General features: G+C 55.6%; 5 protein-coding genes across 5 annotated transcripts; 4 read left to right on the top strand and 1 right to left on the bottom strand.

The window, feature by feature from the left end:
- Positions 1–134: 134 nt before the first annotated feature.
- Positions 135–2,611, top strand: W97_01873 (uncharacterized protein; the record flags this gene model as incomplete). Its single annotated transcript, XM_007779776.1, has 4 exons — positions 135–220; positions 272–318; positions 396–869; positions 921–2,611. The coding sequence occupies 4 exons, from the start codon at positions 135–137 to the stop codon at positions 2,609–2,611; spliced, it is 2,298 nt and encodes a 765-aa protein (XP_007777966.1).
- Positions 2,612–3,705: 1,094 nt separating this feature from the next.
- On the top strand, positions 3,706–6,709 carry W97_01872 (uncharacterized protein; the record flags this gene model as incomplete). Its single annotated transcript, XM_007779775.1, has 5 exons — positions 3,706–3,873; positions 3,923–4,339; positions 4,447–4,542; positions 4,602–5,168; positions 5,222–6,709. 5 exons carry the CDS (start codon positions 3,706–3,708, stop codon positions 6,707–6,709), a joined length of 2,736 nt encoding a protein of 911 aa, XP_007777965.1.
- Positions 6,710–8,261: 1,552 nt separating this feature from the next.
- On the top strand, positions 8,262–10,745 carry W97_01871 (uncharacterized protein; the record flags this gene model as incomplete). Its single annotated transcript, XM_007779774.1, has 2 exons — positions 8,262–8,510; positions 8,565–10,745. 2 exons carry the CDS (start codon positions 8,262–8,264, stop codon positions 10,743–10,745), a joined length of 2,430 nt encoding a protein of 809 aa, XP_007777964.1.
- Positions 10,746–11,175: 430 nt separating this feature from the next.
- On the bottom strand, positions 11,176–11,853 carry W97_01870 (uncharacterized protein; the record flags this gene model as incomplete). The annotated part of the gene is made up of 3 exons (XM_007779773.1): positions 11,176–11,387; positions 11,569–11,622; positions 11,724–11,853. 3 exons carry the CDS (start codon positions 11,851–11,853, stop codon positions 11,176–11,178), a joined length of 396 nt encoding a protein of 131 aa, XP_007777963.1.
- A 901-nt stretch (positions 11,854–12,754) lies between these two features.
- On the top strand, positions 12,755–14,655 carry W97_01869 (acyl-CoA dehydrogenase; the record flags this gene model as incomplete). Its single annotated transcript, XM_007779772.1, has 4 exons — positions 12,755–12,884; positions 12,988–13,283; positions 13,339–14,101; positions 14,183–14,655. 4 exons carry the CDS (start codon positions 12,755–12,757, stop codon positions 14,653–14,655), a joined length of 1,662 nt encoding a protein of 553 aa, XP_007777962.1.
- Positions 14,656–15,427: the final 772 nt, after the last annotated feature.

Below are 15,427 nucleotides of genomic sequence, written 5' to 3'. Positions count from 1 at the left end.
TCTCCCAAGCTATTGCGTAGCGGTTGTGCTTTCCGTATATCTGTATGGCTCTTCCCTGCAGTGCTCAGTAGCACCCTAAGTTTGTTATCGCTCGCTTTGTCTTTATTTACCATCTCAGTCGCTATTATTCAAAGATGAAGAGACGCTATATCCTTTTGGTAACGCTACCATATCTTTCTCACGCTCAAAGCGCTGATTATTCGCAATATGTTGATCCTTTGTGAGTTGTTGATCAATCGCCTGTGGCATCTCATGGCTAACGCGGCTTCAGTCACGGCACTGAGGGCGACGGCAACATATTCCCTGGTGTAGTAGCTGGTATGCGATGAGCCCTTGGTTTTCTTTGACGGAGAATCATGCGATGTGTACAAGAGTCGTGCTGACGATTTGTGCAGCACCCTTTGCGATGGTGAAGCTGGGACCTGATGTACAAGACGGCAATCGTGACGCATACTCTGGATACTTACCGAATGGAAACATTTTCGGCTTCTCTATGATGCATGAATCCGGAACGGGAGGGGCTCCTAAGTATGGTGTCGTCAATCAAATGCCAGTACTCGGTCAGGTCGAAAACCCGCTGGCCGACCTCTCGGTCCCGCGCGCTGAGCCCGATCGAGCGACGGTGGGCTACTATCGGTCTGCACTTGAGAATGGGGTCATTGTGGAGCTTGCGGGTACAGAACACGCGGGGCTTTATCAATATACATTCCCTACCGGACAGAGTACCTCGGTCGTAATCGATGTGTCGCACGTTCTTCACTCCTTCAGAGGCATGGGCTGGGATCAAACGTACGCCCGTGGTCAGTTCAACGTGTTTGAGGACGGCCATTACGAAGGCAGCGGGACGTACAATGGCGGATGGAATCTAGGTATGACTTTACCGCGCATTCATCGCAACTGCAGCTAACATCATCATCAAGCACCTGACTGGACGATCCACTTCTGTGGTCACTTCAGCGCAACGCCGCAAGTTGTTCGGACTTTCAGCGGAGTTGGCGACAGGGCGTCTCGGTATGATGCGAGTACTTCTGCGTCGGGCACAGAGAGGCTCGGTGGTGTCTTCACCTTTGGCCAAGGTACGGTCACGTCTCGGGTCGGCATCTCCTTCATATCTACAGCAAAAGCCTGCCAGAACGTGAACAATGAGATTCCCCCGGGCACAGAGCTCCCTGCCCTGGTCTCGAGAGCGGTAGACAGGTGGAACACGGACGTCTTCTCCAAGGTCGCCACAACAGATACTGTACCCTCGAACCTGCAGCAACTCTATGGAAGTTTGTACGGGATGCACATGTTGCCATCAAATCGAACTGGGGAGAACCCCGGCTGGGCTTCCGACGAGCCTTATTACGACGACTGGTTCACACTATGGGACACCTTCCGCTGCACGACGCCTCTTGTGCAGATACTGCAGCCAGCAGCCTACGAAGAGCAGATCCGAGCGCTGATCGACATCTGGAGATACGATGGATTCTTGCCGGACGCCCGATCGTCAAACTTCAACGGCCGTACGCAAGGCGGATCTAACGCTGACAACATCCTTGCCGATGCCTACGTCAAGGGAGTCAGAGGAGCCGTGAACTGGGGGGATGGATATGCGGCCATGGTTACAGATGCGGAAAGCGTTCCTGAGCCCAATAACGATCTGTCAGCTAGGGACTCGTCAACCAAACATGGCCGTGGTGCGCTGCCTGATTGGCTTCAGTACGGATACATCACTCCGAAATACACCAGGGCTGTAACGCGTGCTATGGAGTATGCAGGCAACGATTTCGGCCTGTATCAAGTTGCGAACGGTCTCAATATGGCCGCTGATGCCGAGAAGTACCTTGGCCGGTCACGCAACTGGCGAAACCACTGGAATCGCGACGTCACCAGTCTAGGGTTCAGCGGCTTTGTCGTTCCACGCAACACTGACGGGTCGTTTGTCGAGCAAGATCCCCTCAAGTGCGGAGGCTGCTATTGGGCCGAACCTTATTACCAAGGCCTGCCGTGGGAATACTCAATGGCCGCCCGTCACGATATGGCCACCCTAGTAGGCTACGCTGGCGGCCCTGAGACTTTCGTGCGTCGCCTGGATAAGATGTTCGAGCCAGGCATCGACCCAGGCAATCCCAAGTTCAACGGCACGATCGTCAACCCAGGTAACCAGCCCAGCTTCGCGACCCCCTATCTGTACAACTTCGCGGGACGACAGGACCGTTCCGTCGAGCGCTCCCGCTTTATCGCTAAGAACTACTACAATCCGGGCGTAGCAGGGCTGCCGGGCAACAGCGATGCCGGATCAATGCAGAGCTGGCTCCTCTGGAACATGATCGGCCTATACCCGCTCACTGGCCAGACGACATTTCTCATCGGCTCGCCATGGTTTGAGAGTCTGACTATAGACCTCGGCGGCGGGAAGCGGCTGGATGTCACCAGCACGGGCGGCAACAGTAACACGGCATACTACGTGCAGAGTTTGGAGGTGAATGGTCAGCCCTGGGATAAGGCGTGGGTGAGCTGGAGCGACGTGTTCGAGAACGGTGGGAGTATGGCTTTTGTGCTGGGTCCCGAGCCGCGGAGTTGGGCCACGGGAGAGCTGCCGCCTAATCCTGCGAGTGGAGGAATGTGACTTCCACAGGTGTCTGTTGGTGGGAGTGGTAGCGGAAGAGACAATGGACGAGGTAACGAGATCATGAATAATGGTATACGTTGGAAGCTCGTCGCGCCGCTGGTTGTCGTTGGTGTTAGTATTGGGGCTAGCATTGGGTTCTTTTTGTACATCATTCGCGGTAGGATAGAAAGCATGAGGAGCAAGGTCTAGAAGTTAACACACATTGTAAGTAGAATGGAGTATTCGGAGGTTGCTCCGTATTTTGTCGCACAGGCTGCCTGTCTAAGGAAGAAGCGTACCCGGGTACCTAGTCACCCACTCTCTCTGCTGTCCACCTCATCAAGATCGGAACACCTGTGTACGGTTTTGGCGCTCAAGGCGCATCGCTTACCGCTAGCGGCGCTCCTAGCATCGGGTATGGCGCAATCGTCTGATAATTGAGGTGGGATTGCGATTATGCAGTACTTTCTACATCTCTTCATAAGAGGCGCGGGATGCATGATGCCATCTCGTGCTTCACTGGCAGTGTAGGCTTTGAGACAAGCTTGAGAGCCATCCTCTAAATAGCCAAAACGGATTGTGGTGTTTGCTGGTAATGTACCTGCCTCGTTGGCGCATCTGGTGTATCGCGAACTTTAGCCTCTTCTCATTGGCTGACTAGATGTCACCGCTCAGAAGACCCATTTCCATTGTCCGGCGTGCCGCATTCGTATCAGGAGTGCAGATGATGCAGCGCAGCACGGCCATGGCACTGACACTGGGACTGAGCACGTTTTGTTCCTTTGTGTGAGCCGTACGGCAGTCACCTGCCAACAATGTCCAAGATGTCTCTCCCGTCAGCACGCGCGTGCTCGGCGTCCCACGCTTCTAACCACGCCTCAGTCCAACAAGCGGCAACTGTTGGTACACCAGACCTGACCGTGCCTAGACTCTGGGCGGCCCATCCTTTGGATCACGCATACCGCATCTGCGCCTGGGGACACCTTGTGCGCATATCTGGGGCGCAGCCGCCGCTCATCTAAGGCTCATAAAAGCTGCTGGAGCCTCAACTACCATACGGGCACCTGTTGAACACCTTCTTCCAAAAAGCGACATCTGCCTAGGTCGACACCATGGCGACGGTCACCTCCGTAGTGACCGAGCTCGTCACTCGGACGGCGTCTGCTGCGGCGGCGACGTCGAGTAGCAGCAACAGAGCGCCTCCGCAGGCTGGTATTCTGGAGGGCATGGATCCTTCGGTCTACAATCCGAAGGACCCGATCATTACCTTCATTATCCAGGTAAACGGACTATCCGAACTATACGGCTTCAAGGCTAATGGACGTATAGGCAGGAATAATCATCGGTTTCTGCCGCCTCCTCCACTACCCTCTCTCCAAGCTCCGCCAGCCACGAGTCATAGCAGAAGTTATTGGGGGGATCCTTTTGGGACCATCGGTCATGGGCCGCATACCAGGCTTCACGGCTGCCATATTCCCGGCTGCCGCCATGCCTAACCTTGCGCTCGTCGCTAATCTGGGACTGGTCCTCTTCTTGTTCCTAGTGGGATTAGAAGTCGACTTGCGTTTCTTGATTAGTAACTGGAAAATAGCAGTCTGCGTTGGACTGGCAGGGATGGCACTGCCTTTTGGGCTAGGAGCAGCTATTGCTTGGGGTCTGTATAATCGATTTGCATCTGAGCCGGGGACGATACCCATCAGTTTTGGGGTCTACATGTTGTTCATTGGCGTTGCCATGGCTATCACGGTAAGTCGGACTCTACTTGTTCAGAGATTCCGTCAACGGTCCGTAGTCCGCTGTCATCGCCTCAACGAACCATATAGAGGACTATAGGACTGATACCATCACTACAGGCTTTTCCAGTACTATGCAGGATCCTCACAGAGCTGAAGTTGCTCATGACACCCGTCGGTGTGATCGTAGTTTCTGCAGGCGTGGGTAATGATGTTGTTGGTAAGACTGGACGCACCTACCCGTCTCAGATAGAACGGATGCTTACCTCTTTGAGACAGGATGGATTCTCCTCGCACTTTGTGTAGCGTTGGTTAACGCAGGGACCGGCTTAACAGCTTTGTGGGTGCTGTTAACCTGTTTAGCATACACTCTCTTCCTTGTGTACGCCATCCGGCCTGCCTTTATGTGGATTCTGAGACGCACCCGAAGTCTTCAAGATGGGCCCAGCCAAGGCATTATGGCACTTACGCTCATGCTAGCGCTGGGCTCCTCCTTCTTCACTGGAGTCATTGGAGTCCATCCTATTTTCGGTGCCTTTATGGTTGGAATCATCTGCCCGCACGAAGGCGGATTTGCCATCAAAGTCACGGAGAAGATCGAGGATCTTATTAGCTCCCTATTCTTACCGCTGTACTTCGCACTCTCGGGCTTGAATACCAACATCGGATTACTCGATAATGGTATCACGTGGGCATACGTTATCGGCGTCATCGCGGTCGCATTTTTTGCCAAATTCATTGGGGCCGCATTGGCTGCTCGAGTTAATGGACTTGTATGGCGCGAGTGCTTCACCATCGGCGCGCTGATGAGCTGCAAAGGACTGGTGGAGCTGATTGTGCTGGTAAGTGGAAGGTCGCGCTCACCTCGTCAGGAATGAACGCTAATTACATGCAGAATATCGGCTTGCAAGCTCGGATTCTGAGCCCTCGCACATTCACAATTTTTGTGGTTATGGCTCTTGTTACGACTTTTGCTACCACGCCCCTGACATCAGCACTCTACCCGCCGTGGTATCAGAAGAAAATCGAAGCATGGAAACGAGGAGAGATCGACTGGGACACCGGTGCTCCGTTGTCGAGATCCGACGAGAGCAGTGCTCGCGATAGCCTCGCGTATGAGAAGCTCGAAAGCTCCAAAGTTCACAGGCTGCTTGTATATCTTCGGCTGGACAATATGCCCACACTCCTCGCTTTCGCGTCGCTACTTGGGGGCAGACCAGAGGTAGCGGCTCCTCGCCTTCATCCTTCCCATCAAGCTCCTGTAGAAGACGATGGCGCAGAGCCATCTGCTAGCCCCAAGCGGCCTGTTCAAGCGCACGGGGTCCGGCTAATAGAACTGACGGATCGTGAGTCGTCCGTCATGAAAGTGTCTGAAGTAGACGAGTACAGCGCGCACGATCCTGTTGTCAATACATTCAAGACCTTCGGACAGCTCCACAACCTGGCTGTTTCTGGCGAGGTAGCCGTGCTGCCGCAAACAATGTTCGCAGACACTCTGGTATCGAAAGCGTCCGAAATGTCCTCGGATCTCATTCTCCTCCCATGGAGCGAGACGGGCGGCATGAGCGAATCACAAATCATTTCCTCCGACAGCGTCAAGAACAAGCTAGCGACTTCTGCGTACAACCAGTTTGTAGCTGCAGCTCTCGAGACCGCATCCTGCACCACCGCTGTCTTCATCAACAAGAACTTCGGCGGCTCCGCCACAAGGGCGAGAGAGATACCCACCCTAACAAGAACGCTCAGCTCCCTCAGTCTACGGAGCAGCAGCGGACTCGTAACCACGCCAATCACAGACCGCAGCCATCACATCTTCTTCCCCTTCTTCGGCGGCGCCGATGACAGAGTCGCCCTCCGGCTCATCCTCCAGCTCGCGGAGAGCCCGGACGTCACGGCCACAATCGTGCATTTCGAAGTCCCGGGCGGGTACTTTGATGAAGGAGCTGCCCTGATGCCCGTTACATCTGGCAACGTCTCGCCGGTAGCAACGAGGCAAACGGCGCCCACCGACACTAGCGCCCCCACAGCGCCAACACTCCCAAGCGAACGCGACGCCGCCTTCTTCGCCTCTCTACGTAACTCCGTGCCAGCGGAACTTGCGTCCAGGGTTACTTTCGAGACTGTCCAGACAAGCAAGCCTCTGGCTGCAGCCTTGGATCGCGCGAAGTTGGAGATGGGGCAGAATCCAAGGAACGCGGGCGATTTGGTGGTGCTGGGGCGCAATGCGGCGAACCGCACGGCGCTCCTGAAGGAGGAAGCCGATCCGAGTGCTATGAACTATGAGGCTGGTAGGTGTTTGGGCGTCTTGGCGGAGGTGGTGGTGAGGAGTACGATGAGGGCGAGTGTGTTGGTCGTGCAGGCGAGGGGAAAGGGCACGGAATGATCTCGACGCATTTGGGCGGCAATTTTTGAGGGCATATATGGGAAGGCGCTGGGGGATGGTAATGGCGTCTGCATGGTTTTGGATACTTTGGGCATTTGGATAGCTTGCCTGGTTGCTCTACGGAGTAGGTAACCTACGACTCTACTTTATAGGGGAGTACTACGATACATGGTGGTTCAAGCCACCGACCCCGGCGAGCCCGGATGTAACACCGCACACGTACCCAGGTACTCCCGACTTGTGACAAGAAAAATCGCCAACTCTGACGAATTTTGTCCAGCATGTGAAATCTGTGTGCAACCACATCCGCCTCCCAAGCCCTCACGCGGGTCATCCATCCAGCCATCCAGCCATCCAGCCGTGCCAGCAAGTCACATTCGACCAGCGCGAAGCGCGCCTCGAGCGTCGTTTCACTGCATTCGAGGCGACCCAATAAGCCAAACGGTCGCCCCCAATTGTCTGTGGCGAGTCGCTCCATCCGGCATTGCCTCTGCACCTTCAGACTCTCACCTGAACACAACCTCCAGCACAAAGATGTCAGAAGTGTCAGAAAAGGTTTTCTTCAGGCATGCTAAAAATGAAGTAAGCCCGCCCTCAGCCCGCTCCCCCACGCCCCAGCTCCCGCCAGGCCGCCCTCCGCACCCAGGCCGCCGGATCCGATGGTGATCTCACATGAACGCCCGGGATGCACCTGGCATTCGTCAGTCACACGACACGGCTGGCCAGCGCGGCCAGCGTCTCAATCCCAAGACGGTTAGGAGCCCCGGGGACGGCTCGAATGGCGCGGAGCGGAGCTTTCGGCGACTTCAAGGGGGCTTCCTTTGGTGAGGGTGTGCCTGATCGGATAGTTAGGGCTTGTCTGCCGCGTCTGCCGAGCTGCACATGTTGCTTCTTTTGCGATGTGCATGCCGGGGCCGCATGGGTCTGAATCTGAAGCCGTGTGGGTGAGATTCCACAGTGGGTGGTCAGAGAGGCGGTGGGAGGGCTGCCAAAACCCAGCTGCTTTATCCAAAACCGGATTGTGGCCTTTGTCAGCTCCTGCCATCCTTTGAACCTGGACTCGTGCAGCTGCCGAGAGTCGGTGACCGACAAGGTGCTTAATCTCATGACGTGTCGCCGGCGGCGCGCGCGCGGCCTTGTTAGCAGACGACCAGCGCCTGTTTCACCATCCGCATCTTCTCCAATGATGGTGTTGTGCCGGGGAGACCACCGCTAAATTCCCAAGTCCCATCTCAAGTCAGGTTTGGCATGGACTTATGACCGTTCATTAAAGACATCATTGCCGCGGCCGTTGCGTCAAGCGCCAAACCATCTCCTGCGCGTGACCGCTCTTCCGACTTTTTTCGCTGCTGCCGGACACAGTAAACGCGCAAATACTCACACCGAGTATACCCCCTTGCTATCTCACTACAGAACAGACTACCGCCGAGGATCTTCAACAGACTCAAAGAAGAGGGAGGAGCAGTTTATATACGGGTGCAATTATTTCACAGGGGCCGCTACCGGGCTTCCATGCGTCGCCAGCTCAACGCATGGCGCCAGGCCTGAGTAGATGTCCTTCTTGAACGACACGGTCTTGCCTGGGACGGGCAGGCTGCACTCCAATGAAGGACAACGACGAGATCGGAAACGCCAGAGCCAGAGCGGAGGACTTCTGAAACCTTTAGTCCAACTTATCCTCAATCCTGGGAGTGCATACGAAGGTTTTCTAGGGAGCAATGATAATAGCGCCCAAAATGCACAACCGGGCGTACTGGACCAGGAGAGTCGCAGGCAGGTCCTATATGTGCGCATAAAGGATGTAAGTTACACTGTAAGCGGCTGGTTTGGCTCCAAGCTGACAGATGCCCTGCAGGCCACAACCTACGACGAATGGCGAGACTCGGCCGTGGAACTGGACAGACTCGAAGGCAATGATGCCTGGAAACTCGAAACCGCTTGCGCCGAGTACGATGTCGCGCTCGTACAAGCACGCCTACAACAGCTCGACGAAGCACGCATCAACTGCGACGTCAGCCGCATGCTCTTCCTTATACGAACTTCTTTGACACGTGGTCTCGGAGGCATGGGAGATTTACGGCTTTACAAGCACTCGCACATCGGGACCAAGACCCTGATCGAGCGGTATATCGAGTCGGCTAAGGAGACACTCAATGCGCTCCTCGACGTGTCGGCCAAGCAGAGCGACAGCGCGCTGGAACCAAGATATGTCCTGGAGCAACTGCTGGCTGCTCGACAGTCGTTTGGCAGGAGCGCCCTGCTGCTGTCGGGAGGGGGCACGTTCGGCATGAACCACATCGGCGTTGTCAAGAGCCTTTGGCAGGCTAAGCTGCTACCGCGTATCATATCAGGCGCTTCTGCCGGGAGTATCGTGTGCGCGGTCCTGTGCTCAAAATCGGACCAGGAGATTCCACAATTTCTCGAGCAGTTCTGTTATGGCGACCTGGCTGTATTCGAGAAGGGAGGCGAAGAGAGCATTCTCAAAAAGGCCGCCCGGCTCCTCAAGTTCGGGGCGATCTTCGACGTTCAAAATCTCGTCCGGGTCATGAGAAGTCTCTTAGGTGACATCACTTTTCAGGAGGCGTACAACCGCACCAGACGCATCCTCAACATCACCGTCTCCAGTGCGAGCTTGTACGAGTTACCGCGGTTGCTCAACTACATTACGGCACCCAACGTAATGATCTGGTCGGCGGTCGCCGCCTCTTGCTCGGTCCCGTTCGTCTTCTCCGCAGCCCAGCTGTTCGCGAAGGATCCCAAGACCGGGAAGGATGTGCCATGGAATTTGTCCCCTCAGCGCTGGATAGACGGATCCGTAGACAACGACCTACCTATGACCAGGCTGGCGGAGATGTTCAATGTCAACCACTTCATCGTGTCTCAAGTCAATCCTCATGTTGTCCCTTTCCTCATGAAGGACGAAAGTCTGGTTGCTGCCGAAGCGCAGCAATCGTCCTCTGCGGTCGCCGCAGGCCCGGGCTGGCTACATACGATGGCCAGTGTCGCCAAGGGCGAGGCTCTCCACCGCTTACACGTCCTGGCCGAGATGGGAGTCTTCCCCAACTACGTTACAAAAGTACGCTCGGTACTCAGTCAGAAGTATTCTGGCGACATCACGATCTTCCCGGAGATTTCCTACGCACAGTTTCCAAGGGTCCTGAGTAATCCAACCACCGAATACATGCTCCAGGCTACTCTCGCCGGCGAACGAGCAACATGGCCAAAGCTGAGCAGAATCCAGAACCACTGCTCCATCGAGCTAGCCCTGGACGACGCAGTGCAGAAGCTCAGAGCTCGAGTAGTTTTCAGCCCCAGCCAAGTGGACCTCCGTCTGAACGCTTTCGGCCGGCCCACGTCTGCCGGCTCCGAGCGAGGAAGGAACAGACGTACTAGCAGAGGCCGGCTCGGCAGACCCCACAGCATCGACACAAAAGCCCTGCCAGCGAACACCCGACATGCGCACTTCCAATTCCAAGTCACAGACACCGGACGCCTGGACACACCACCACTCCCCCCGCGCCCTCCAAATGCCTCCCCCGCAGACATTCTCACCTCAGACACTCTGTCCTCATCCGCAGACGCCGACGATGACACTAGCACGCTTTCGCCGACCGACGAATCGCTGACCTCGCCGGTCGAATCCCCGCCCTCGGCCCCGGAGCTCTGGCCCACGGGCGCCCGTCAGCTTTTTCCTACATTCGCGTCTCAGCCCTGCACCCCAAACATCGCGTCGAAGACCTTCGCTGCCTCGCCGATAGAGAACTTCCGGAATTCGATGATCATGACATCGTCGGCCGTCGGACAGCCGCAGCAACCGAGGCCCAGCTCACCGGAGCTAAGGTATAAGAGGCTGTTTCACCCGCCGCCGCCGACTGGTGCTGAGGGGGTTCCTGTTGTTGGCGGGGGTGTGCCGCAAGCCGGGGGTGCGGTGAAGGAGAGGGAAAGGAGGGGGAGCGGGGGGCAAGGGTTGCAGCTTGATATCTCGGGCACGAGGGGGATGATGTTGAGGAGGAAGAAGAGCGCGAGTCGGGGTTGAGGGCGGGGGCGTCGAAGGCTGTGTAGAAACGCGGTTTCGGTATAACACATATTGGTACATCTCGGACTCGGTTCGGAGACGATTGTAGATGGTTGGGCGGGCTAACCGGGTGGGCGGGATACAATGGAGCGTTCTGGGCATATGGGAGCAGAGGCAGAGAGTGAAGGGATAGAAAGAGACGAGAAGAGTTAGAGCATGGCCGTACACCAGGTGGATGGCACTTGATTAGCATCTTTGGACAAGGGTATTGCAGACAGGAGCATGCAGAAGCACATACTTCGACAACCACACACACAAATACAATGGAAAACACATGTGTACACATCTGAACCCTGCGTCTCCCGTCTCCTATCCCGAGCAACCCGCATAAACCGATTTAACATCCCATGGCATCCGCCCCGCCGCCTTCCGATAACATCAAAGCTCTCCCCTAACTCTTGCCCCATCCCTCAAGATTCTCAACAATGGGCTCTCGCCCGCCTCGGCAAATGATCCAAAACACCTCTTCGTCCCCATCGTTCACCTCCTGGTGCTCGGTCCACGCGGGGATCAGCGCGAAGTCCCCGGGACTAAGGTCTTGGCGCTTTGCGCCGCTGTCGCTGACGATGGTGCCATGGCCGCGGGCGGCGTAGATGAGTGTGTCTGTGGTGGCTTTAGATGGAAGTCGACGGGGAGAAGTGGGAGAAGCAACAAGAGAAGGGCCGGGGTAGATGGGGAGTATAGGGATAGGAAGATGAGGAGGGATGGAGAGGAAATTCAAATGGAAGGGAAGTTGACCGAGAGGCGGCTTTGAATCGAGGGACTGTTCGAGATGGAATCTTACCCTCCTTGCCGTGGTGATGTATAGCGCTCGCACTGTGGGGCTTGGCTATCATGACTGTCGCCGTATATCAGTATTCTGTACCTCTCACGCAACCATACAACTTTAGAAACCGCAAATGCTTATGGATGCGGGAGAACAATGAAAAGGACATATACCCGTGCCACAAAGCTGATCAGATAGCCCGACGATTGCATTCTGTCGGATCATGCCTTCGGTTTGGGCACCACTGGCCTCAGAGCCGATGGACTCCCATTTCGTGACGTGGACTTCGCCGCCGGTGGGCATTGGTGCTGCTGATGGCAGAGTTGGGAATAAATTAGGAACGAGATATTCCAGAGGCTATTATGAACAAACTCAACGTTATAGCAATTGCAAAGTTCCTGTATAAAGAAAAAGGTCTACCGAGTATCGGTCGTTGATCTGAAGATCTACTAGGCCCTGATGCTGTGTCATATGACTGACAACTTCGATATAGGCTGGACCTACTCCCCCACGATCTCTGGTCCTTCTCTCTTGTATACCCATTCAGCCTGCTGGTAATGCTCGACGAGCAATTGTACACAGCTAGTTGCAGTACATAGATATATTCATGAGCATGTAGATCCGGTCGGTTTAGATTGCAGTATGCTACTCTCGTGCTCAATCAAGCCTCTCACGCTGAAACCCATGCTGAAGCACTCAACCTTCCCCTCACAAGGCTTGTAAAAGACCCTTGAGGTCCGTCAAGCCGTCAAGGTAAACTAAATAGAGTTCGGAGATGAGATCCCGGAATGCACGTGTGCTCGTTCCGCGTGCGTCTGATATCGATATCGCGCTAAGAAGTTACCTCGGCGGAAACAAAGAATGACGTTAGCTCGAGTCGATGCGACAGCCGGCGTTGGTCTCATGAGGACTGCTTAGTCCATGTTCTTAGCCAATCGTGAAGCTCAGAAAGGCGTCCGGTAAGCTGTCAGGACGGACATCAAGTCCCTTCCCCAGACGGCTCCGCTTAAGAGTCCGCGCCGGGGAAGATCTCGTGGGTGAATAGGACTGACATGTGAAGACGCGCCGAGAGCCGAACAGCTGAGAGCTATTAATCCGGTCACCTGCCATTCATTGTCTGAACCAAAACATCTTCGCATCGACTGTGCTTCTTGCCCATCTACATTTGGCTGTACCTCCCTAGACCCGTCATCCAACTGCAACAATGTCGCAGCGTTTCTCCAAGGACGATGTGGCGGCGCACAAGAAGCCCGATGATCTCTGGATCATCGTGGATGAGGACGTGTATGATTTAACCAACTTCCAGGAGGAGCATCCGGGTAAGCATACAGACAGTCTTGAGACAGATTATAGGAGAATAGCTAACATGTCCCAGGCGGCAAGAAGAGTAAGCCATCCACAGCAACCTTCAACAGCCGTTATTGACCTTCTATCCAGTTCTCCAGCGAGTGGGCGGCAAGGACGCCTCCAAGCAGTTCTGGAAATACCACAACGAGTCCATCCTCAAGAAGTACCGGGAGCAGCTACAAGTCGGATCACTAGACACCAAAGCCGCGCCCCCCACACCCCCAGCAACGCCGCCACCGGAGGAGAAGCAAGCACAAGTGGTACCAAAAGCCGAGCCAGGTACTGTCTCCGCTGCGCCAAACTTCCAAGCCACAAAAGAGGAAGCAGAAGCACTGGATCAGTATGGCGATCTGGTTCCCTACGCAGATCCGTCATGGTATCAATCAGTATGCATCATCTTTCAGCCTTCCTGGGTGCGGACTCCCGGCTAATTGGCCCCAGTACCACTCGCCCTACTTCAACCAGTCCCACGCCGACCTCCGCAACGAAGTCCGCGCCTGGGTCGAGGCCGACATAATGCCCAACGTGACGGAATGGGACGAGGGCCGGAAGGTGCCCGACTCCATCTACAAAGCGATGGGCGAGCGCGGCTACCTCGCCGGGCTCATGGGCGTGCACTACCCCACCCACCTGACCCAAAACCGCGTCAAGAGCGTGCCGCCCGAGAAGTGGGATCTCTTCCACGAGATGCTCTTGACGGACGAGATATCACGCGCCGGGTCCGGCGGGCTGGTGTGGAACCTGATCGGGGGCTTCGGCATCGGCGCGCCGCCGCTGGTCAAGCACGGCAAGAAGGCGCTGGTCGAGCGGCTCATGCCGGGGATCCTGAACGGCGACAAGCGCATCTGTCTTGCGATCACGGAGCCGGATGCGGGCAGCGACGTTGCGAACCTAACGTGCGAGGCTAAGCTCAGCGAGGATGGGAAACACTATATTGTTAACGGCGAGAAGAAGTGGATCACGAACGGCATCTGGTCCGATTACTTCACGACGGCTGTCCGTACGGGCGGTGAGGGCATGAACGGCGTCAGTGTGCTGCTGATTGAGCGGGACTTTGGCGGCGTCAGCACGCGCAAGATGGACTGCCAGGGCGTCTGGAGCAGCGGAACCACCTACGTGACGTTTGAGGACGTCAAGGTGCCCGTCGAGAACCTCATCGGCAAGGAGAACCAGGGCTTCAAGGTCCTCATGACAAACTTCAACCGTAAGTTCATGTCGCCCCATATCCGATCCCTGTTCCTTCTGCTGTCATGAAAAGCGAGCTTCGCTAACACCACCCCACCAGACGAACGCATAGGCATAATAATCCAATGCCTCCGCTTCTCCCGCGTCTGCTACGAAGAATCCATGAAGTACGCCCACAAGCGCCGCACCTTCGGCAAGAAGCTCATCGACCACCCCGTCATCCGCCTCAAGCTGGCCCACATGGCGCGGCAGATCGAGGCCTCGTATAACTGGCTCGAGAACATGATCTACCAGTGCGAGAAGATGGGCGAGATGGAAGCCATGCTCAAGCTCGGCGGCGCCATTGCGGGCCTCAAGGCTCAGGCTACTGTGACGTTTGAGTTCTGCGCTAGGGAAGCGAGCCAGATCTTTGGCGGGCTCAGTTACTCGAGGGGTGGGCAGGGCGCGAAGGTTGAGAGGCTGTATAGGGATGTTAGGGCGTATGCTATCCCGGGTGGCAGCGAGGAGATCATGCTGGATTTGAGCATTAGGCAGGCGCTGAGAGTGCACAAGGCGCTGGGTATGAAATTGTAAGGTGATAGCTGTGAAGGAGTGGTGTTCGGGCGCGGGGCACACGGAGCATCTGCAGTGCTTGTATACATACGTTTTAAGAATTTGGCTACACTATCTCTGGCGTCAGCTCAACTGTGCAGTCCGCTGAAATTATGACCTGCGGCTGATCATAGTCATCGTCTTGCAATACCTTGTTGTGATGCGAGCCGCGTAGGGATGCTGCATCGCCTTCGCCCTTGATGGTAGGTACATTACCGTCCCCAACGCCCTGCTGCGGAGTATCGAACACATCCACAATTTTACATTTCACACATTCCCATCAACACAACTACACCATCCAACTGCTGAACTCATTCATCCCCGATCAGCAGGTCCACCGGATGCGGCTTCGTCTCCGGCACATCCTCCGGTCTCACGAGTTTCTTTTGCCCTTCCCCAAGGATGACTACGCACAGGCCTGTCAGCATCACTGCATTCCCACATCATGCAAAAGCTCCAGAGAAAGCAACGAAAGGTGTGCGTATGGGATCTAAAACACCGGGATAACCTACATCTCCTGTGTAGCTCATAGCTCAACACGATCGCAATCGGCAGCGCCACCATGCCCTTCAACCAGCTGTTGCGCAGCAAAAAAATGTCAGCAAACTATTACTTGTGGGTGTTTCTCCGTGCTCGCAGGACCGTTGGACTAGGCAAGAATCTTCCCATTGTGACAATCTGGGGAAAGACGCTACGCATACTTCCTGGACCTCGTCCTGTATCTCTCCTCCCAGCCGACCTTCTGATCCATCTT

Source organism: Coniosporium apollinis (genome assembly GCF_000281105.1).
Source record: "Coniosporium apollinis CBS 100218 chromosome Unknown supercont1.6, whole genome shotgun sequence".
Classification (NCBI taxonomy): domain Eukaryota; kingdom Fungi; phylum Ascomycota; class Dothideomycetes; genus Coniosporium; species Coniosporium apollinis.
Note: the sequence above shows the minus strand (reverse complement) of the source record. Positions and strands in the feature narration are given on the sequence as shown.